Genomic DNA, 22,261 nt, shown 5'->3' on the forward strand with positions numbered 1-22,261 from the left:
CAGTAGGGCTGGAGAAGCACAGGACCAGAGCCACCAGGCACTCGGTCCACAACAGATCCTGACATCGGCACGGAGGCAGCGTGAGAGCTGGCCCAAGCGCGGTTTGCTTACCTTCTGTTCTTCCTCCCTCAGAGCCTCTTGTTCAAGAAGTTTCTCCATCAGAAGCTGCTGCTGCCTCTTTCGATGCTCATTGTCCTCTTCGGCTTGCTGAGGAGATCACAACACACACGGCTAAGTTTTGGGGGCGCTTAACTGAGGAAATTGTTATTAAAAACGAAACTCGTACATCAGGAGAATTACAAGCACAATGCGAGGTCGGATTCCATCCCTCGTCCTCAGAACTGTGAGGGAGATGCGCTAACAAGGTGGTGCAGGTGTAGACCATTTGGCTCACAGTTCTGAGGACCGCAGGGTTCAAATCTGGATGGAGTTAGGATGTTCTCGCCATGCCTGGGTGTTTTTTTCTCTCCGGGAAGTCCGGTTCCTTCCCACACAACCCATAAATGCCCTACAACTGGAGACTCTAAATTGCCCGTGGATCGAATTATGAGTGCAACTGTTGTCTGTCTTCACGTGCGCTGTGATTGGCTGGCATTCAGTTCGATAACTGGGATAGGCTCCACACTCCTGCGACCCTCCTGAGGATAAGCAGCTCAGAAATTGGATGGAGGGGTAGCTTGTCCCACAACAACCGTTTTGAAGCAGCAACGTAAGCCAGAATAATGGATCAAATTTATCTAAAAATGGCATCATAAAAATCATTTTATTGCACTGGTGAGTAGCCGCCGTTGCTGCCAACCCATCATAAAATAATCCGTAATTATCAGGGGTTAGTGGTCGTGTTGGCTTAGCACAAGTGCCGATCGTAATGTTTGTGACACAGTAACCCTGCAACATCGGAATTGTGCATTTGGTGTGTGTGAATGCGCGAGATGTTCACCCTGTAGGCTTTGACAAAGCGGACAAACACAGGGAAGAAGACAGAGGGCGGTGTGGTTTTTGAACTCTCCCCGTAGAACTTCACAGCCTCATCGAAGGCATCCTGGAAACAAACAAGCTTGTTTAATCGTGACATTTTAGCGGCGCACTTCCAGCGTGCCCCAAAAGACGCCGGCTTCACCTGCGCGATCTTGGCGTCGTCCTGCAGCTTCTTCAGCTTGCTCTCGTTGTGCGTGATGAAGTCCTTGAGCATGGTGTTGTGGCCGTGCATGCTGTACTCCCGCTTGGTCAGCTCCATGCCTCTCTGCAGCTCCTTCACATCCAGCAGGACGTTGTCTAGCGACACTGCAAAACATGAGCTGACGCGTGAGTCTACATTCAGGGAAAGCATAGTCCTTGGTCACAGCTTTAGGTACACCATGAGCTGTGTCAAAAAGTACAGCATACCGTTTTGGCTCATTTAACTACATAATGGGAGAAAATAGAAAATTCGGCTAGTACGTTAAATGATTACCATAATTCCCGGCCTACGGAGCGCAGCTGGTCACAAGCCTCACCGAGTACATTTGTAAAGGAAATACCATTTGGTACATACATACGCCGTAGCTGTGGAAAAGTCACAAGTGCCCACATTGAAACACGAGCTATTTACAACGATAAGACAGATAAGAGTTTAACGCTACCACTCGCGTGAGCGCTGGCCTTAGCACCACGCTAGCGCTAACAGGGCCGGTTAAAACAAAACCGGTAAATATCACTGAGACACACCAGTAACAGCTGCAACACGCTAGCGCCGCGCTAACAGGGCCAGTAAAAGTCACTTCCTCGACACATATATTCCACCGGTCTCATTCTTACCTTTTCCGCTCAAGTGCACCCTTGCGGCCGTTAGAAAATATTGCACAAATTAGCCGCATCACCGCATAAACCACAGGGTTGAAAGCATGTGGAAAAAAAGTCTCGACTTGTAGGCCGGAAATTACGGTACATGGTTAGAATAGAATAGAATTGGAAACAGCCATGAGGGCTCACCTGCTGCTGCTTTCTCCACGTAGTGCAGCTCGTTGTAGAAGAAGGAGACCTGCGTGTATTTCTCCTTCACCACGTTAGCAATGTAGTGCAACAGCGTTATCTTGCGGTCCGTCGACTTGGTATCGAGTAGCTGCAAGGCAAACAAACAAAAACCGCAGTCAGATAAGTGTGTGGTTGCCTCAAAATGAACAACGGATGGCAGGCTTGACTAACCAAGTCCAAACTTTGCAGCTTGAATCCATAAACCGCTCCTCTTTTGCTGCTGTTCATGTAGTTTCCGAGTGCTAAAATAATCTGCAGGGAAGATAAAAATTGAAGTTACAAATGTCCACGATTTGTTACATGCATTCCGTGTGGATGTAAAAGCACAATTGAAATGGTTATGAGTTGGTGTATCACACGTTAATCCAACAACAAACAATGTATTGGTAATAAACTTGTCATAACTACCATAGCCAACCCCACATGGTTCGGCTAATGCAGATTCACCAATTTGTTCATAAAAAAGAAAAATATTTTTCAATTTTATATTTTTTTTTACTTTTTGTTGTTTCCTTTTGGGAGGGGGGACTAATCCTGAATATGATTATTGCTTATTATTTAAGAATTTTGGGGGTTAAAAAAAAATTCCAATGGAATTTTTTTAAGGGTGTCGGTTATACGCAGACTTTCATTACTGTTGGTTTGGCCCCAATCCTAACCCCAAGAATTCCCACTGTACTACTGACGTCTACTATTTCCAGTCCAGAGACAATGAGCTCACGTGCCTCTAGAATTTTCTTCAGCTTCTGCGATGACTTGATGGAGACTGATGCTGCTATAACTGCATGCAGTTGCTATGAGAAAACAGAAAAGTGAAAGTGAATTCAGTGCACTGACAATTTTATCAAACTCCAGCAGATGAGGAAAAAGTAAAAACAAAAAAAAAAAAATTCTACCGGCGTGAGCATCTGTATGCTCTCCGTGAAGTTTCCGATGAAGGCCATGATGGTCATCTTCTGCATGAGCCGCTCGATCTTGCTGAACTGCATCATGAAGCGGTCCTCGTCCGTCAGGCTTTCCAGTGGCTTGCGCTCCTTCTCGAACTGACGCAAGGTCTTCACCTCATTCTCAGTGGGCTGGAAGCGCATGAGGCATTCCACAAAGTCCACTGGCAGAGTACGCAGGTCGAAGCTAAATGGCGGGAGAACACCAAGGAGTATAAGCTCTGATTGTATTTGACAACATTGTGTTACTGCATTTTGTGTATGTGTGTGTCCACGGTAGAAGTACTTGAAGGGAAGGGGCAAGCGAATCATCACTACCTTTTGGTCCACAGTTGACCACAGATAACGAGACATTCCCTCATAGCCCATCCCATTCTGATGGAGTCCCTCACATTTCTAACAATAGGTCAAGGCTTTCGACGCATGAAACATGGACGTCGAGTTGGCGGAGTTCAGCTCCGGAGTCGGTGTCAGCGCAAGGAGAGGCTACTACCACTTGAAAAATGTTTGATAGTATCGGCTAGCTGTTGTCAACATTTGCAGAAACTGCAGGCGGGCCAAACATAGTAGAATGTGAGAGACAATTTGAAAGGAATGTGAGATCCCAGAGAATACCTGTTTCTCCGGTCTCTCGGACTACAGTCAGGTTAAGTTGCCCCTTCCACTACGGCTGACTTGAGATTTCACAGCTGTACTGTGACTGCCAAGACAAATTTCTCAGCGATTTTAAAAATCTTCACCGGGCATCCACAGCAATCAAAGCCTGTCACGTTTAACCATCCTGCCCCCCTCCTGTTGTCTCAGTACCCTCTTGTTTTGTCCATGTCTATGGCTGCTGGGAAAATAGTGCAAAACTTGCCCAAGAGAAGATGTCCAATTTACACAACGTAAGCAGATGTTTTGAAAAAGACCGTGGTACTAACCCAATATTTTCGCTCATTTTGTGTTAATGTGAACCCGAAATTTCAACCAAAAGCCCAAATATGCCAAACTTTGTGTAAATAGCGTACAGTCAACTTACAGTTGAATGGCCTTGCAGATCTCCTCTGGCGTCTTCCCCACTTTCCTCAATGTAATGGCCAAATTCTTTGCCCTGTTGGAGTCCAGCAGCGTCACCTTGTTGGGTCCCTTCTGAATGATCTGCTTGTTCATGGTCAGCTCCACCGCCTGGCCCTGGGCCTTTGTCTTAAACATTTCCTCAAACTCATCCACATTCAGGTCCTGGGATTCCAAGCAACAATCGCATTTGTGTCACGTTAAGGACGGGATGGAGGCGAGGCTGTGGACGTGTGCTGAACATGCTCACCTCAAGTATCCTCTCGTCATCAATCTCGTTGAAGACGGTCCCGTTGATCTGATTGGGTTTCAGGGCTACCCAGTTGAAGACGGGCATGCGGAACTTGGTTTTGATGGGTTTCTTGATCTTAACAGCTGGACAGGAAAAGGAGTCATGAGGATCACATTGTAGTGGAGTGTGCACACACACACACACACACACACACACACACACACACACACACACACACACACACACACCACACACACACACACACACACACATTCACATGCAGGGACTATTGCGGGATGGGATCAATGGTGACTCAGGGGGTGATGAACTCAACTTTTCACAGGTGCATGTGTCCTCAAAATTCTTGTGATGAGATTTGGCTTGGACAAAAATCTTCAAATATTAGGGCAGAATTATATTACTAAGCCAACCCTGTAGTGAAAGCTTTTAAACGCGCCAATTATGGTTATTCATTCAATACATCATGCATTTCTAGGACTCTTCCGAATTTGAGGGATTATGGCTGTTTACTGACTGTCCATCAAGGGTGTCGCTTTGTTCGAGTGGAGTTAAAAATAGATGAGCTAAAAGTTCCTATCATCTGCTTTTCATAACCCAGTGATTGTGTCTGAGCATAAGACCAAAACTTTGAAATGTGGCAAACCACAAAAACACACCATCACAATACTATATTCTACCAGCATAGGCTGGTGAAACCATGCAGATCATTTGAAACTTGGTATTTTCTTAGTTTTGATAGTTTGGATCCATTTGGAAAAATTAAGAAAATGCTCATAAATTTGCTCCAAATTTTGATCGATGTGGTCTCTGTGGCCCAAAAAAAGAAAACTGTGGTGGAAAGACAGAAAATACCAATTTCAAAGCATGTGGGAGACACGAAGCATACGGTAAAAAAAAAATTCTAAATATAAAAACTGAACAGAAAAGGTAGAACCTACAGAAAAGTTTGATGGGTCCCTCTTGTTGGCAGAAAAAGAAGCATTTCAAAGGTACATTGATTAAGAAGAAGAAGTAAGAAATTAGAAGAAATTAACATGCATTATTTAGAAAGGCACAAATCTATTGTGTAGGCAGAATAACAAATAAAATGTTTGTACAGTGTTGGCTAAGTGAATGGTTTGAAGAGGATATTTGAAAGTAGAAGACGAAGCGGTCATTCATACTTGCTGGCAAATCTGGAAATAAAATCCTCAATTCTATTGACCTTATTTGACGTATTGTGAACAAAAAATTAATCCAATACAGCTCAGAAAAAGCTTTGAAAGTTGAACAGAGAATAAGTTTGTGCAGTCATATGTCTGCACGCTACTGGACCAATGTTGAGAAATGAAAAAATGAATTGAAAAAAATGTTTTTTTTTTTTTTTTTTTGTGTGTGTATTGCTACAACTTCAGGAAGGCTTACCTGCTAAACCTGAGTTCATGATAACAGTGGGGGTCCCGCAGCCAGGTAGTGGAGGAGCAGCGGGAGGCGGCGGGGGAGCTAACATCTCTGAGGCGGAAGCTGGAAGTGGGGGAGGAGGAGGCGGTGGTGGGGGAGGAGGAGGCGGTGGTGGCGGAGGAGCAGGTGCAGGAGTGGACGACGACGGTCCGTTTGGCACTGGAAAAGGAGAAGACAATCATCTTAAAATATGTTGAGTCGCCATCAGTCGGGCTAGGCAGTTAATTGATTTCGATTGTTTTGAGTAAGGCTGATTCTATTTCCTCACATTGTGTACATTTACTGAACTTCTTTGAATATTACTGTCAGTGCTTATTTAAAGAAGCCCTCAGTTTGGAAGTGTAACGTATGCCAACAGTGCACCTACATGAGTTACTCCCTGGCAGCGGTGGCGGTGGTGGAGCCGCAGGGGCACCTGCAACTCCCCCCGCAGCGCCCGGACTGTGAACGCCCACGCCGTTTCCACTCACGGGGGCGCCCATCAAGCCTTCCACGCCGCCAGGCGACGACGGAAGGATGCAGATGTCGCCATTTCCCTTTTTGTGGATCCTGATGGTGCCCTGCTTCTCCAGCTCATGGATCTTCTTCTCCAGGTGACTTTGCCGCTGGATGGCCTCATCTTTCTCCTTCAAGATCTGCCGTAGTGAGTGGACCTTCCCACTGGTGTCTTTGTAGGCTTCCTGTATGAGTGCAGGAGTTATGATTATACCCATAATTTACATTCAGTATTTTTTAAAGTTTATATTTTATATGTTTGATCATTTTTTTTTTCTTCTTCTTGGTCAAATTTCATTTAAAAGTGTTAAAAACACTTTTACACCACTTAAATTCATCTCTGAGTAGTTGGGTTGTGTTGGGCTTTTATTTATTAGACGTCATAAACTGTATAGTTTGTGAGTTTTTTTTTTTGTTTTTTTTACATTGTGTAGCTAGCTTTAACAATGGATTTTTTTATTAAATATATTGCAATTGTGTATCCACAAGAGGATAAAATGGAAAATTCATCGGAAAAATACTCAAGGCAGGAAATTATCTGAACACACTGTGGAACAATTATGACATAAATGTTGCCTTCCTGGTAGATATTTGTTTCTACTATCAGATAAGCAATTTCCCAAAATGTAATTGGGTTTCTTACAACCATCAAAACCTAATAAGCAACAAGATGGGATCATCTGAGATTGATACGTCAATGGTTACGATGTATTCTGCGAGTGTCTGCTGGAAATTGAACACAGTAGCCATATTTTCGGAGCTGATGGGTGAAACCCTCAATGACTGCTGCTCAGGAAATTAAAAAAATAAATAAATGAAATTCTTGGGGTTACCAAACACTCCATTGTTCAAGGTATTTTAATGTATATTGTATATTTATATACTTTACTATCATCTATCTTTGTGCAGCAACATCCACAAAATATCAGCCGAAAATCATGGCCAATCACGAATTGCAAAAAAAAAAAAAAAAAAAAAAACAACAACAACACAAATTTATGATGCTGACATTGGTTAAAATGGTAGGCTACATTGCCATCAACAGCCATACTTCTCAAATGCAAAAATCTGTCGTTACATTGTTTTCCCCAAATCTTTTCCAAGTTCTCAAAGCCATGGGTGATGCCGTAAATCAGAGGTGTCAAACACAGGGCCCGGGGAACAGATCCGGCCCGCCACATGATTTTATGTGGCCCGCGAATCCAAAGCTACATGTCAATTTCCATGATTCTTGTAAAAAAAATTGTACAAAAATGTCAAATTGTCATGTATTATAAATGATAATGTTGAGATTTTACAAGCATTTTACCAAACCTGCAGAGTTGGAAAAAAAAAACACCCTTGATTTCTGATTCCAAAACTAGTTCATAAATATGATGAGACGATTCAATATTTTTATTTCACAGTCCTAACAGCCCTTCTGAGGGAAACCAGAAATACAATGTGGCCCGCGAGAAAAATGATTTTGACAACCCTGCAGTAAATAAAGCAGTTTAATAGATGGAAATGAATTTGCACACATACCTATCTTAGCAGCTGAACAGTTCCTTCTGCACTGAAGTATTAGAACTTATTTTTTTTTTTTTTTTTTTTTACAAAACAGTTTCACTCAAATGTACCGTAATTTCTGGCCTATGAGCCACGACTTTTTTCACACGCTTTCAACCCTGTGGTTTATGCGGTGATGCAGCTAATTTGTGCATTTTTTCTGACGGCCACAAGGGGGAACTCAAGGGGAAAAGGTAAGAGTGAGATCGGTGGAATGTGTGTGCCGAGGAAGTGACTTTTACTGGCCCTGTTAGCGCGGCGCAAGCGTGTTGCAGCTGTTACTGGTGTGTCTCAGTGATATTTACCGGTTTTATTTTAACCGGCCCTGTTAGCGCTAGCGTGGTGCTAAGGCTAGCACTAACGCGAGTGCTAGCGTTAAACTCTTATCTGTCTTATCGTTGTAAATAGCTCGTGTTTCAGGTGTCAGACCTTCATGCCTTCTAGATCCTTGTTTGTCTGCATGAGTTGCTTCTCCAGCTCCACTATCTTGGCCATGGCTTCATTTTCAGCATCCAGCAGCTTCTCCGTCAACTGGAGGGACAAGAAGAAGATGAATTATTTTGAAATTGTCAAAAAAAGATGTCAGCGATCCATCTATTGGAAGACAGTCAATTAGAAAGCACTGGATCAGAATAACACCCACGCTCAGGTGCAAAGCTGCACCCAAGCCTCAACATAGTGACATTTTAAACTCTAGTCATGTGCCGTTGCGGGAAGATAGGCAGGATTGAAAATCATGAGTATTCAAGGTCTCTCACATGTGACATGTTCTCTTCCAGCTCCTCCACACGCTCCAGGGCGGCGTTTTTGGTCTCTGCATCCTCCAGGAGGGCCCCGACGTCAAATACGTTGTCCAAGTAGGCCTGGATCTGAACCTGCAGCTTATCGCTTTCTGTGTGCTTGACTTTCTATAGGATGGACACATAAATACAGCTTTGACTGAGAAAATGTTATTAGCCGAGTTCACGCTGCAAGCGTCTCCGGGGTGCAGCCATGGCGATGCTGAGCTTAATCGGGTTTGGGCTCAACGTCCCCATTTGCAGCAGCCACACTCGCGTTTCAACTCACATCTAAGAATTCGTCCAAAGACAGCTTGGTGAAGTCGTACTGCAGATGAACCCGGAAGTTCATGTCCTCCACCGAGTGCACGACAATGTTGATGAACTGCATGCAGGCCACCTAGAGAGCAAAAAGAGGAGAACACAATAATGAACACAGCATGCATAATTTACACATCTTCAGCAATCTTTAATTTACCAGTCCCAGAAACATTTACATAATTGCTCAGAAAGTAGCCTCTGTTCATGTCTCTGATCACTTGTTGTTAGGCGGAATTTATGTAGGACAATCACTTGTCTGATAAATTAGGCTCTCTAGGCTCTAATGGGTGTGGAAAGTTATTTTAGGAATTTATTCAATATTCTCGATATTCATCTTCAGGTCCATATACTAGTACATTCTTCGTCCTACCAGTTGGGCCAAATGCAGCAAATTCACAAATGGATTATGATTCAGTTACCAGCTCAGTTTGTAACATCTCAGAAAATTGGCAAAAATGTTCATTTCCAAAGTAAGAAAATGTTTGCAAAGATCTTATTTTGATGTTCTGCCGTAGATTCAGTTAACCTGTACTATCCGACAAATAAAAGGTGATCTTTGAGGCATTTCTTTTTTTTTTTTGTAATAACGGCAATTTATGTCTTGTGACAGCATGCAAGTAACCCCTCATTGTTGTGTTTAGCTGTGACAAATTTGATCTGGTACGTAGATTAAATGAATCCAAACACAAGTGTCTCCTCACGAGACTTTGCATGAACTGATAATGAGGTAAATACACACACAACACACAGACTTCCTTGGATCTAATGGCATATTTAATGGCTTCAATGTGCAAAAGGTTCAAATTAACTTTGTCTGATTGCTTTCGCGGTCACTCGGTTCACCCATTCAAACACATCACCTGCAGCTTTTCACTCACTGATCCTTTAACATACTTTCATATTGCATTTGACATGAAAGAAGATAGTTAAAGGGGCCCAAGATGGCGTTTACTTTCAAGTGTATTTTATTCTGATCCACTAACTAGGACCACTTCAGTCATGAAGTCACAATCTTGTCTTCATTGTTAGAAATATAAAATGTAATTCCCATTGGGTGGTTCTCAGATCTTGAGATTCACTAACCCATTTATATGAAAGGGAAATAATAATCCCAAAAGCAATGTAAAAAAACAAAAAAACAAAAGTCAATAAAGGATTTACAAGCCCTAAAAGCTCTGCAAGGTGCCTACGGTTTTTACCTACTGATTGACGACTCGGCGGAATAGTGATCAATCATTACATTTAGAATCGTGTTTGAAAACATACCATGAAATCAATGTTGTTGTCTTCGTTTTTGAAATACTCCATTAGCCTCTCAAACCGCTGCTCCTCCATACAAACCTGCAAAAAAAAAGCACATATAAGCGCTTTACTGACGTCAGATGAAACGCTACGCTGTCTCCCAATGTTGTCATTTCTTTTCTTTTCAATAGCACAAATTAAAAATGGTTTTCACCGGATGTCCCACAACTTTCATCGGATGTAAAGGAACTTCGGATACTGAGGTCTATTTGAGCTAAAATTTTGGAGGCAGCAAAGAGAGCGAGATGTAAAAAGAGAGCCCAAGTCGAGTGCTAAAGTTCAACTTGAGGGCAATGGCGAACTTGGATGAGGAATCGAAGATGCAGTGAGTAGGAGACATCAAATATAGAAAAAAATTAATAAAATAAAATGCCTTTAATACCGTGAGTCCGAGATGGGCTATCAAAGTCATAGAGCGAAGTCGATGTAACATCGCTATGCTTTTAAGAGGCACTTTTAAATCACAACTTCAAAAATTCAAACTGTTCCTTTAAGCACATGGCAAGAAACTCCTCATTATTCTCGCCTTCCGTCTCTCATGAGATGAGCTGCGAGGAGCCCAAGCTTATTCTGCCACTTATGCTGGTGAGGAGGAGTGTGACGCTCAATTTTTCATTCAGGACTAAATTTTGCAACGACTGCAGTGGACCCGCGTTCGGATGACGCATGCGACGAACCTCTGCCCACTCTGTCGTTAACTCTTTTTTTCTCTTTTTATGCCAGAATCTTAAAAGAGCACATCAAGGCTGTCGCTCACATCTGCCTCTCTGCCACTCTGAGCCTTTGTGTACGTGCCAAGCACACTCAACTGCATTCTACGGAGGCCATGTGGGTCCTCCTGTGTACGCCAGCTAAACGGGGGTCTGTAATCTGTTGACAAATAGTTTATTTCCTCTGCGTGATCCGGGGAGCTTTGCTCCAGGCCGACCCGCCGTGTGCTCCTACCTCCTTGAAGTTGTCAAATGCGGACAGGATGATTTCATGGCCTCCCCTCACAAGACAAACCGCCGCCAGGAGCTCCAAGACCAGAGCTTTGGTTCTGTGGAAACATGTTGACATAAGTATACAAATGCCTTTGAAGAAAGCAATTATAGGTTGATCATTTGATTGTGCGGGTTTACCTAATAAGTGTGTAAAAACATCTTTGACACGTTCTCTTGGGAACAAATGTCAAATTGGAGGAGGACAAAAAGTCAAGTGGTAAAATGTGTGAGAAACACACATGGAAGGAAATTCATTAATAAAGTCATAAAATCTGTTTACACACCCACAATGTGGGGCCTCATCTAGTCTTTAGGGCCAAACGGGGATGATGGGAGGGGGTATGGTGTAATGATTTAACCCTGCACGTGTGCATGTGCGCATCTTGATGAGAAATAATGTGAAAGGTGATGTACTAGGCTTTCGCATCCACTACTAGGATAAATGTTTTAACCCCACAGATCGACCAATGTCACATCGAAGAAGAACAACAAGCAAGTGCTTCCGGTAGCTGTCACCACCCATTTCCCCACCCCCATCCCACTGCCACTGACTCACCTTGGATTTTTATTGTTGAGACTGAGTGCTATTTCATTCACAGCATTTAGGTGGGACATGACCATGTTGAAGCCATACTGTAAAAACAACATTAATATCAGAAAGACATTGACGTTAAATGACATGACACGAGTTGGGAATTGCATAGTAATTTGCAATATGTTGTGATAATATCCCACCCACAATATAAAAAGCACTGATGCACTGGATTTAAAAATAACAATAACATTTGAATTTGTCCATTGTATATTACAATATTAGTACGGTCTGTGCAAAACTACACAATTCAACAGCAGCACTGTGCAATATTTCAGTATAATGTGCCATGAGGGATAACGATGCAGTTTATTCTAATATCAATATGATAAGTACATATACAGTACATCTGTGTGAATGGGATGAATGACCTGATAGTTCATGATGGCACGGAGGCACATGATGCAGACGTGGACATCGTCTTTCTTGCAGACCAGTCTGGAGTTCTTCAGCGTCCTCCGGCTGGGTAAAGTATTACAACTGAAAATGACATGAAATGAAAAAAAAAATCCTGAAAGGTTGATAGTATGGGGAAAAATATGAGCATGATAGGGGGGGGGGGAATTTCTGAGGGAAGCTTGCTCTACTCCCTGTTATCCATCACCTCCACCTCAAAGGCTTTGAAAATGACGGTCCACCTTACACAGACACACAAGCTGTATTATCTATAGCCGACCCAGGGGCCTGCATGATGCTCGCTGTTAAGGCTTTAAATTTAATATCTTTCATTGCAATACCAGTAACACAACAGCACTCCTGTCGTTTGCATGTAGACAAAACTAGTAAGCATTTCAAGCTAAATGGCAAAACAGCATTGTGACCTGTGGTGGGAGAAGACACCAAGGGCAACTGCTTCTTTTCAGATTCATGTCGCAAGGTTCAATTACCCTCCTGGAAAAAAAAAATGTATCTTCAGGCTATTATCGGCAGACACGCCAGTTCGTGTCAGCAGCAGGCGTCACTCCTCCAAGACTCACAGCATACGCGTGTGTAATGTGTCACACCTTGAGGACAGAAATATGCCTGCAAGTTGACTAATATTCCTCATGTGCTGCATAGCAGGACACAACTGGTACAAAGATGCAACAGAAAACTCTTATCTTAGACTTAGTAATCATTTCCTCACCCGACTGCCCAACATCCAAGTGAGACAATGTTATAGAAATGTGCACACAAACTGTCTTCCTCTCAAAAACTGATTCACCATTAACGATTGCGATTAAACGATTAAAGTAGTAATGTCAACTTGCTTGGGCCTGTCTGAAACCACACAAACAAAATTTATGTACACTTGCAACACATCGAGCTGTTTAGAACTGGAGAGAAAAGACATACTTGTTATATAAAAGGTATGGAAAAATGAATGCACCTTAATAGTACAGTTCAAAACAGCTCTATTGATGAAACTTTAACTCTTATTTATTTGCTTTGTTTCTAAAGTTTTTGGTACTTGTTAAAAAAAAGACTAGCTGAACTCGGAGAATTCTGAACGAAAGTGAAATGCATGCTGCATGAATTAATTATATCTAAATAACGACAAACATTTTGGGACACCTAGCCTTTTCAACCACTTTAAGTGGAGAAATGGATGAAAACTTCATTTGGTCCACCCGTGTGCAGGTATAACAACTTCCACTTTTTTTACTACTAATTTTGGCATGCATCTGTGGGAATTGATTTCCATTCATACGGAATGAAAACAAAAGACAATTCACAAATGGTTCCCACCAATGTTACAAGCATAAAATTGTCCAAAATGTCAGAATGAAGATTCACAGAAGAACTAAGGACTAGGTCTCAACTTTCTGATTGATTAACTGATTAAAGACTCAGTCCACACATGTATTAAGACACAGTATCTGTTTCCCCAACTTTATAGAGACTTGGAAAAAAAAAGTCCTAAAAAGTCTCAAAAGTTAAAACCATACTGGGAAAGGGAACACAAATGACAGAAAGACATTTACTCATATAAATCAAGGACAAAAGTCATCTAAACCTTATTTAAGGTCCAGTAAGATAAGGTTGTAATCTGATAGCGACATTTTTCAACTATAATATCAAAATATAGCAACTATATACATAATCGTATATACTGTATGAGTGGGTTATGAGGCTAATGTGGGTGGATCTCAAGACAAGTCGTGATACTGTGTAAACAAACAGCCCAGCTCAGCCGCTGGCTACCAACCATATGGCAAGTGGAAAGGCTTTAAATATCAGTTAAGATTGAAAGAAAACGAGCGCAGTAGAAATGTTACTTCATCAAGTATTTACAAGTATTCAAGTTTCTCACATCATGATTGTGGTCAGAAAGTGTTACAGTAGTATCATTCTGCCAAACATGCAACAGGAAAGAATCATTTATGTGGACCCCCTCCTACTGACATATCTTTGAGAGAAGGTCATAGTTACACAGTACATGAGTCTATATTTCTATGACAAGAATACACATTTGTGTTTCTCCATGAGGGAATTCTAAAGGGTTCTTTAGTATAACATCACACCCTAAAAGAGACTATCTACACATACATACACATCTACTTCTTGTATTTCTACGAACCTAAATGAAGACAAGACATACCGTCTTATTTGAGAACACTTTGGGCAGTTGAGTGAGCTTGGTGACCTTTAGGGGAGCAGTTTGAAACAAACACAATTACTGTTTTTGGCATTGTTACATTACGCACAGACCAAGACTGCAGTTACAGAGGCTGTTTGTGTCTAGAGTTCAGCTCCTACAGGGGCCTTTGCATGGAAACTGCATCGGATGGCATTCGGGGGAGCCACAGAGGGAGCACACAGGCACTGAGGCTGGAACAATAGCGGCAGAAAAACCTATTTGCTCCGAAGAGCGCACAGGAGCGGAGAGGCTGGCAGTACAAATAATTCACATCCCCGACGTAGACAGCACAAGCAGGGTGGTGTGAGAACAATGAGCCAGGGGTTGTGTGTATTTGAGTGTGTCTCTGGGTGGGTCATGGGGGGGGGGGGGGGGGGGGCGGAGTAGACGGAAATTTGGACCTGCCTGCTGTCAAAGACGGGCAGACAGAAGATGAGACTATGAAGGACAGAACAGAAGACAGTCAGCCTCATTAAGAGTCCTCTTGACTTGTTTATATAGAGGCAATATCTGCAGGCAGCGCTGGCACTGGATTGATGTATGATGGTGCCCTGAGATACAAGTTTAATTTGGTCCGTCACCACGCTTGGAATTACTCTTTTAAATCAAATCATCTTCAATCCCTCCATTTTTTGAGTCACTTATCCTCACAAGGTTCGCAAGAGTCCTGGAGCTTATCCCAGCTAACTTCGGGGAATAGGCATTTTCGCTCACAAATCAAAGCAAAAAAACAAAAAATGGCAAAATGATAGATCTCGCAACTCAAAAATTTCAAGTCATGCTTCAAAGCATAAGTGTAATCCAGTTGTAAATCCAATCATGATGCTTGAGCAATCTCCATATTTTGTGAAATAGCATGTAAAAGTGTTATTTGCACGTTACAGTACAAAAACACTTATGCGATAAAAATATGGCTGTTGGGGCAAACAATACGATACGGACAGGCCTAAAAATGTAGACGACGTGATCATGCAAGGATCTCCTATTAGGAGACATGTGATTCTCTGCAACAATGGAGCTCTTTATGGAAAAAGTGTTCCGAGCTAACCCCTTCAAACTTGATTAAAGGTCACACAAGTCAATGTGTGCTGCCCTGCAACATCAAATGAACAACAGGGAGGATTAGAGCGTATATTAGAAAGATTTCATAAATTAACGACCACCAAGCACTCCCATCTTAAATGGTACCATTTTGTGCACAAAAACAACAACATTCTTCTATTTTGTCATGAGGTAAATTTGTCCTAATCATGGTTCAAATCCAGTGTTATACAAATGTGTCTTAAACCATTAAAGACACGCACAGACCACGTGGCTACACACAAGAGTCTGCTGAGCATCTACCAAACGTGTGACTCGTGATGGTTTGGGGCTGTCAAACATAATGTACCGTAATGTTGAGTGCCGGCTTGCCCGAGTGATGCCATTGCCGCTAAGGGGGGACGACAGCGTATTTCCTCCGTGCAGGTCCTCGATGGAGCGACTCCAAGGTTTGGACTTGTCCAGCAGGGCCTCTGGACTGTTTTCCATGCAGTCGCCATCAAACCTGTCGCATCGTGTATACAAATGTGTGAATACTCCAGCTAAATAGATGTAATAAAAGAGCAAGGTGAAATACGAGTTGAATTTGTTCTGTAACCACCATTCTGAAAATAATGGAAATGTCTTTAGTTTGTTGCAGTGTCCCACCCAAAAATATTTTTGCAATGTTTTTTTTTTTAATCAGGAAAAATAGATAATTTCATAATCTTTACAAAAGCAAAGTAATACCGTAAACTTAATAGAATGCCTGTTTTTGGCACAAATTTTGCTTTAATTCAATGGACATTGTGCTGCTCCTGGTGAGCAGAACTTGGTCACCTGGGGGCAGTATAATACAGACACACATACAGATTAGGGGGACAGTCACATCTGCATAGTAAGTTGCATTACTATTAGTTGTTCCTCGCAAAGGAATATTGCTATTATGTTGCTCCACCATTTGTGTTCAAATATCTATCACTTAAAGCATTCTATCACCATCACATACATTAGATCCTATGCATTATCCTGTGTGTCTACGGTCTTTTGTGCTCTTTTTTATTATGACGCTAAATGAACTTCAATGAGGCAAAGTTTTGTTTAACTACACAACATGTATTTCCTTGTTTTATGTTTCCACTAAAACTAAACTGGGAGTGGCAGTAAAAGGCTCGAAGCCTCCTCTTTGAAAAACTCTTCACTATCTGCCAAACTGCTGCTTATAGTGCAGTGAGTTGAATCTGCTGACAACATACCTGTACAGTGTATCTCAATTTTTTTACACCCAAATCAAAGCAAAAAAAATAGGCTGAAATGACAGCTGGCTATAAACATCTTAAAATTACAGTCATTCATACCGTAACATAGTACTATAGAATACAGTAACGTTTTTATCAAATAGTGGACAACCCACAACATGTCCCAATTGGTCGTTGGGTTCATTATCTACTTCGGACAAATATACATCTCCCTCAAACAGAGGCCTTCCTTTTCCCATATGGAAAAAAAATAACTGCAATTTAAGCCATTTTCTAAGTGGCTTGTCCTCATTTCAGAATGCGGGTGAAGCTGGAGAATATCCCAGCTCAATATCAGGAAGAGGTGGGGTGCACCGTGGAACCGGTCCCATTTACACTCATATTTACACCCACGGGCAAGTCTTCCAATTTGGTTAAAAATCATCTTTTTGGAATATGGAAGCCAAACTATATGAGATAAAACCTACACAAACACAGGAAGAAGAAAAACACCAACTCCACCCAGGAAGGCCAGAGCGGATATTAAAATATTGGACTGCGGAACTGTGATGCAGATGTGGTGAACAATAATCCACTGTGCAGTCAGTAACAGGAATTATCACGGTCAATTTCCCCAATTTTATTTCACATGAAGAGTATTTCACTGACTAACAGGTACTGCTTAACCAGCATAGCAACAGTATAGAAATCTTATACTATATTGTGAAAATGACACCATAACAGAGATGTAGGACGAAGGCTCTGAGTTCAATCTTATGCACAAATATAAGTCAAACTGACTGAAAAAGACCTGTTTAGAACAAGAGTTTCCAACCCTTTTGAAAATGAATCATCCATCCATTTTCTCAGTCACTAATTCACACAAGGGAATGTTAAGAGCTTATACCAGCTAACGTTTGGTGAAAGGCAGACTACACCCTGAACTGGTCAGTCAGTCAGTCACAGGGCACATATTGACACTATCACCGAGTGGGAACTGAACCCATGGTGCCTGCACCAAAGTCAGGCAAGTGTACCATTACACCATCAGTGACTCAGAAAGTACCCATTTTTTTTTTTTTAATGATTCATTTACACTTGTGAAATCTTTTGGGTATTCATTGTACTGCAGTGACAGCTCAGAGTAAACACACCTTCGCAAAGTGGACATAGCAAAATAACATATGGTGAAGTGAAGGGTGTTGAATTGATCACTTAAATGCAGGGTTCTTAGAACAAGCGACCCTGTGACTGACTAATAATCCCACCATCAATCTTTGAATAGAAGCTAAAGGGCCCAAGTGACTCTTGGAGCTAGAATACAGCAGCGTGTGTCCTGTGTGCGGACGCATCAGCGACTCTCCAGAATGGGCGCATTGTGTTGTTGTCACCTCTGCATATAGTAGACCATTAGGGTTGAAGAGTGAATGGGCTGGAATTGACTTACGTGACAGCATACTGTGCAAAGGAAAGATATTCCACAAGCACATCCAGGCCTTTATTTTCTTCATTCAGGAACTCCCTCACCCACCTAAAAACAACAGAAAAATAAAGATGACGTCTCCAAAATAATAATCATTTTTTGGGACAAATTTTAAGGATTGTTAACTCAGTCAAGGGCAAAGTATGAAAGGCTCGTAGTTGTTAAAACAGTAATTACCAGCAACAACAACAGAACTCAATATAAAAAAAAAATGTAACCAATTTTGAGGAAACAGATTAACTTTGACTCAATGAAATAACTTTTTAAAAAATCTTTTTAATAGGATAACAAACATCTACTAAGCTAAGCAACTAGCTAGATAGCTAACTAGCTATCAGCTAAGGATATACCGTACCGCACAATAAGGCGCACCTAAAAGCCTTTAATTTTCTTAAAAGCTGATGGTGCGCCTTATATATGGATCAATATTGCGCCTTTAGTGCAGCTCCATCTAATGGATGCATAACGTAACCCCAGCCTCTACTGCAGCGTCTATTCTATGCGCCTTATAATCCGGTGCGCCTTATAGTCCGGAAAATACGGTAGTTTAACTTCGTGTTCAACTTCGTGTAGCTAATTTGTTTATGTCCACCCATCCATCCATTTTCTTAGCCGCTTATTCTCACAAGGGTCGCGGGAGTGCTGGAGCCTATCCCAGTTGTCAACAGGCAGGAAGCAGGGTACACCCTGAACTGGTTGCCAGCTAATCGCAGGGCACATAGGGACAAATAGCCACACTCACAATCACACCTATGGACAATTTAGAGTGTCCAATTAATGTTGCACGTTTTGGGGATGTGGGAGGAAACCGGAGTGCCTGGAGAAAACTTATGACGGGTCATCCGGGACATAATTCAGGGTTAACTTTAAAACACACACACTACTGAAACGCTCACATATACACGAGAAAAAAAAAAAATCTCACATTCCCACGAATGAAACACATTCACAAACACCAGCGTAACACACACACACACACACACACAACACACACACACACACACACACACACACACACACACACACACACACACACCACACACACACACACAGAGGATTGAAACACTTAAAAGACACTAGCGAAATACTTTTTAGTTTTGGAGAGGCCTAGTCAAAGACTTGAATCTGATGGAAATGCAGTGGTAAGATTATGCTAAAAAATTACGTTTTTGATGAATTCAAACAATTCTGTAAGGAAGAGTTGGCCAAAAAATCTCCAAAAATTTGAAAACCTTGTTGCCAGTTATAGAAAATGCTTGATTTTAGTTGTTACTGCTAAGGATTGCCCAAACAGTTATTAGATTTTGTGACCATTACTTTTTCACATTGGGTCAGGTAACTGAACATCCATCCATCCAAATTCTTATCCGCATATCCTCACAAGGGTCACTGGAGTGCTGGAGCCTATCCCAGCTGTCAACTGGCAGGAGGCAGGGTACACCCTGAACTGGTTGCCAGCCAATCGCAGGGCACATCGAGACTAACAGCCGCACTCACAATCACACTTAGGAGTAGATTAGAGTGTCCAATTAATGTTGCATGTTTTTGGGATGTGGGAGGAAACTGGAGTGCCCGGAGAATACACACGCAGGCACGGGGAGAACGTGGAAACTCCACACAGGGAGGGCCGGGATTGAACTATGAGGCCAACGCTTTCCAGCTGAGCCACCGTGCCACTTTAACTGAACAGTTTTGTTTTGTTTCCCTAATAAATACAATCATTATTTAAAAACCCATTTTTAACTTCACATATTTGTCCATTTACATTTGTGTGATGATCTTAAACTTTGAAGAGGGGAAACTATGCAAAAATAGAAATCAAGAAGGAGGCCAAAATACTTTTATAACACTGTATACTGTGGGAATGGATTTGAGTAGCGTGTGTAAAGCCATTTTGCTATGTATGCACACAATTCCAAAGAGGTTGGGAAGTTATATATCAACAACACCCAAAAACGCCACCGGCTTCTCTGGGCCCGAGCTCATCTGAGCCTCACCGATACAAAGTGGGAAAGAGTGCTAGGAGGTCTGATGAGTCCACATTTGAAAATGTTAAAAAAAAAAAAAGTCAAGTCAAAAAGTCAAATTAATCAAACATTCACACTGCATGGTTTTTTTTTTTTTTTGGGGGGGGGGGCTTCCACCATACTGAATCACACAGAGCATCTTTATTCAGTCCTGACTAGTGAATTGTGTTTCTCTTACAGGCCCGATTGTTTGCTAATGAGAGAAATTTGCAGAGTATAAAAATAATGGCACCCGGGCAAGCTCATTGCAATTGCACTCCAGTCCTTATGAGCCCACCTGCCGTGTTACGGTGTGGACACAGGGGAGAGGGTCCAGTAAACCAGTGCCTTGTATGGTTGCTGGGGGGCACAAGAAAAAAAAAAACAGCGCCAGGAGGTGTAGTCATCTTGTGCCACATGGTAATCATTACCACAGGACAACTCACAATCCTCCCATTCACCACATGTTGGTGACCACTGCACAACATGTGAGAAGCGCAGCGACAATCTGCCATTATACGCAGCCTCCCCACCAAGAACATTTCACCTCTGAACACAAGCTGTAATTATTCACTGTCTGAGCGGGTAACATCTTGCCCCCTCGCCACCGCCAGCAGTCCCACCCTTCCATCCCACTCCCATTATGCTAATGCTCCATTGTCTCGATTAAGACGATTACTGATGTAATCTAGTTTACTGGCATAAGGTCTTGGAAATCAAATTAATCTGTGTAAACAATTCCTGGACTTTATTGAAAGGCAAAGGTAATTGCCAAATGCTTTATCCTGAGGTCTGCTTTGTAAACTTCCACTATGGATGTGTATTATCAAAAAACGTGAGTGTGAAAAAAAGTTAAATCTTATAAAGGTTGTGCATAATCCATTATCCAATTAACATTCCATTGGCTGAGAATAAAACATTTAACCTTGACTGTACTGTATTTACCCCACCATTTTTAATATGTGCCAAAATTTATTGTGTTCTCCCTTTACGTGTCAAAATTAGTTCAAACAGAACAGGATTTTGTGCATCACAGGCAGGTGTGGGCCAGTCGTTAATGCAGTGCATTTCAAAATAATACATTCAGAGCTGTGATTACCCGAAAAAATAATATTTTTTGAGGTCAAGGCAATGATAATACCATTCCATGCGTAATCCCAGATAAGGGGCCAACAAATACCCCCCCCCCCCCCAAAAAAAAAAAAAAACATAGGCCAATTGGCAGAAAGTTCAAAACCTTGCACAATTTCAATAAACACATCGTTCCCTATTCGCGCTCTCTCATGGAACTAAAACTGGCGATGCATCATAGCTAGCCATCTTGTTTCTGGCACCATTTGTCACGAAATGCTGAGGAGTACCCTTCAACAAACACAGTTTTGAAGACAGGTCAATTGGCTTGAAAATCCTGTAGCACGCTATCAGAAAGCCAAACTGTATTGCAGCAAAACAGCCACTTGATACATGAAGAACCATCCCACATTTGCCACAATTTGTAATTATCGTCAACCCAGATTTTAGTTTGAGGTAGTTCGCTTGAAAAATGTATGTACTAATCATGGTACTCTGGCATGGTAGCCAAATTATTTGAGTGACTGTAGTAACGGCATGGTTTGTCACACTCCCCAAAATCAGCTGTGTAACATTCATGGTAAAGTTAAACAATGAGTTGATGACAGCATTTCAAAACATGTGAGATTATATTTTCTCCAATATCTTTTTTTCTTCTTGGAATGGGATGGTGCATTTGGTGTTTTAACAATCCCGCGCTGACTCACCCTATATGATTGGTCCGCAATGAAATTTCCAGTTCTCTCAGGACTTGGGTGGACTCCTGAACTCTTCGGCGGAATTTCTAAGGAAAAGGAGGGATATAGTTAATATTTTCTTAAACCAGCTAAGTCTATAAACAAATTGATAGCGCAGGGATATTTGTGGCTTCCTAGAATTCTGAACAGGAGCACAGCAGTAGTTAGTATGCATTGAGAAATCAAGGCTTGTGTTCCCTCCACAATAGTATCTGTAGTCTTTAAGCCTCCAGTAACCACCGAGCAGTAAACGACACAGAGAGCTGACTCACTGGAAACTGTGAATCTGTAGTAGTCTTGTTCGTGATCTCATGTCGGGTCTTTAAATAGCACTAATCTTTCCTGGAAGCTCGATAAAAT

General features: G+C 41.9%; 1 protein-coding gene across 7 annotated transcripts in view; it reads right to left on the reverse strand.

Annotated features, from left to right (window-relative positions):
- The window catches only part of fmnl2a (formin-like 2a), a 60,676-nt gene that overhangs the window by 7,249 nt on the left and 31,166 nt on the right, over positions 1–22,261 (reverse strand). For 4 of the 7 annotated variants that reach the window (XM_061841939.1, XM_061841940.1, XM_061841938.1 and 1 more), the window contains exons 4-25: positions 21,872–21,948; positions 18,052–18,135; positions 15,737–15,892; positions 14,308–14,352; positions 12,098–12,206; positions 11,691–11,767; positions 11,097–11,190; positions 10,116–10,190; positions 8,818–8,928; positions 8,508–8,657; positions 8,179–8,280; positions 6,074–6,386; positions 5,671–5,865; positions 4,264–4,388; positions 3,979–4,178; positions 2,910–3,144; positions 2,739–2,807; positions 2,185–2,265; positions 1,972–2,101; positions 1,121–1,284; positions 941–1,042; positions 112–207 (exon numbers count right to left, since the gene is read on the reverse strand). In XM_061841939.1, coding sequence (XP_061697923.1) covers positions 112–207; positions 941–1,042; positions 1,121–1,284; positions 1,972–2,101; positions 2,185–2,265; positions 2,739–2,807; positions 2,910–3,144; positions 3,979–4,178; positions 4,264–4,388; positions 5,671–5,865; positions 6,074–6,386; positions 8,179–8,280; positions 8,508–8,657; positions 8,818–8,928; positions 10,116–10,190; positions 11,097–11,190; positions 11,691–11,767; positions 12,098–12,206; positions 14,308–14,352; positions 15,737–15,892; positions 18,052–18,135; positions 21,872–21,948 — 2,790 coding nt within the window. The remainder of the gene's footprint in view (positions 1–111; positions 208–940; positions 1,043–1,120; positions 1,285–1,971; positions 2,102–2,184; positions 2,266–2,738; positions 2,808–2,909; positions 3,145–3,978; positions 4,179–4,263; positions 4,389–5,670; positions 5,866–6,073; positions 6,387–8,178; positions 8,281–8,507; positions 8,658–8,817; positions 8,929–10,115; positions 10,191–11,096; positions 11,191–11,690; positions 11,768–12,097; positions 12,207–14,307; positions 14,353–15,736; positions 15,893–18,051; positions 18,136–21,871; positions 21,949–22,261) is intronic. The other 3 variants (XM_061841943.1, XM_061841944.1, XM_061841942.1) reach the window with 1 other exon arrangement.

Source organism: Syngnathoides biaculeatus, chromosome 14 (genome assembly GCF_019802595.1).
Source record: "Syngnathoides biaculeatus isolate LvHL_M chromosome 14, ASM1980259v1, whole genome shotgun sequence".
In the NCBI taxonomy this organism is placed as follows: domain Eukaryota; kingdom Metazoa; phylum Chordata; class Actinopteri; order Syngnathiformes; family Syngnathidae; genus Syngnathoides; species Syngnathoides biaculeatus.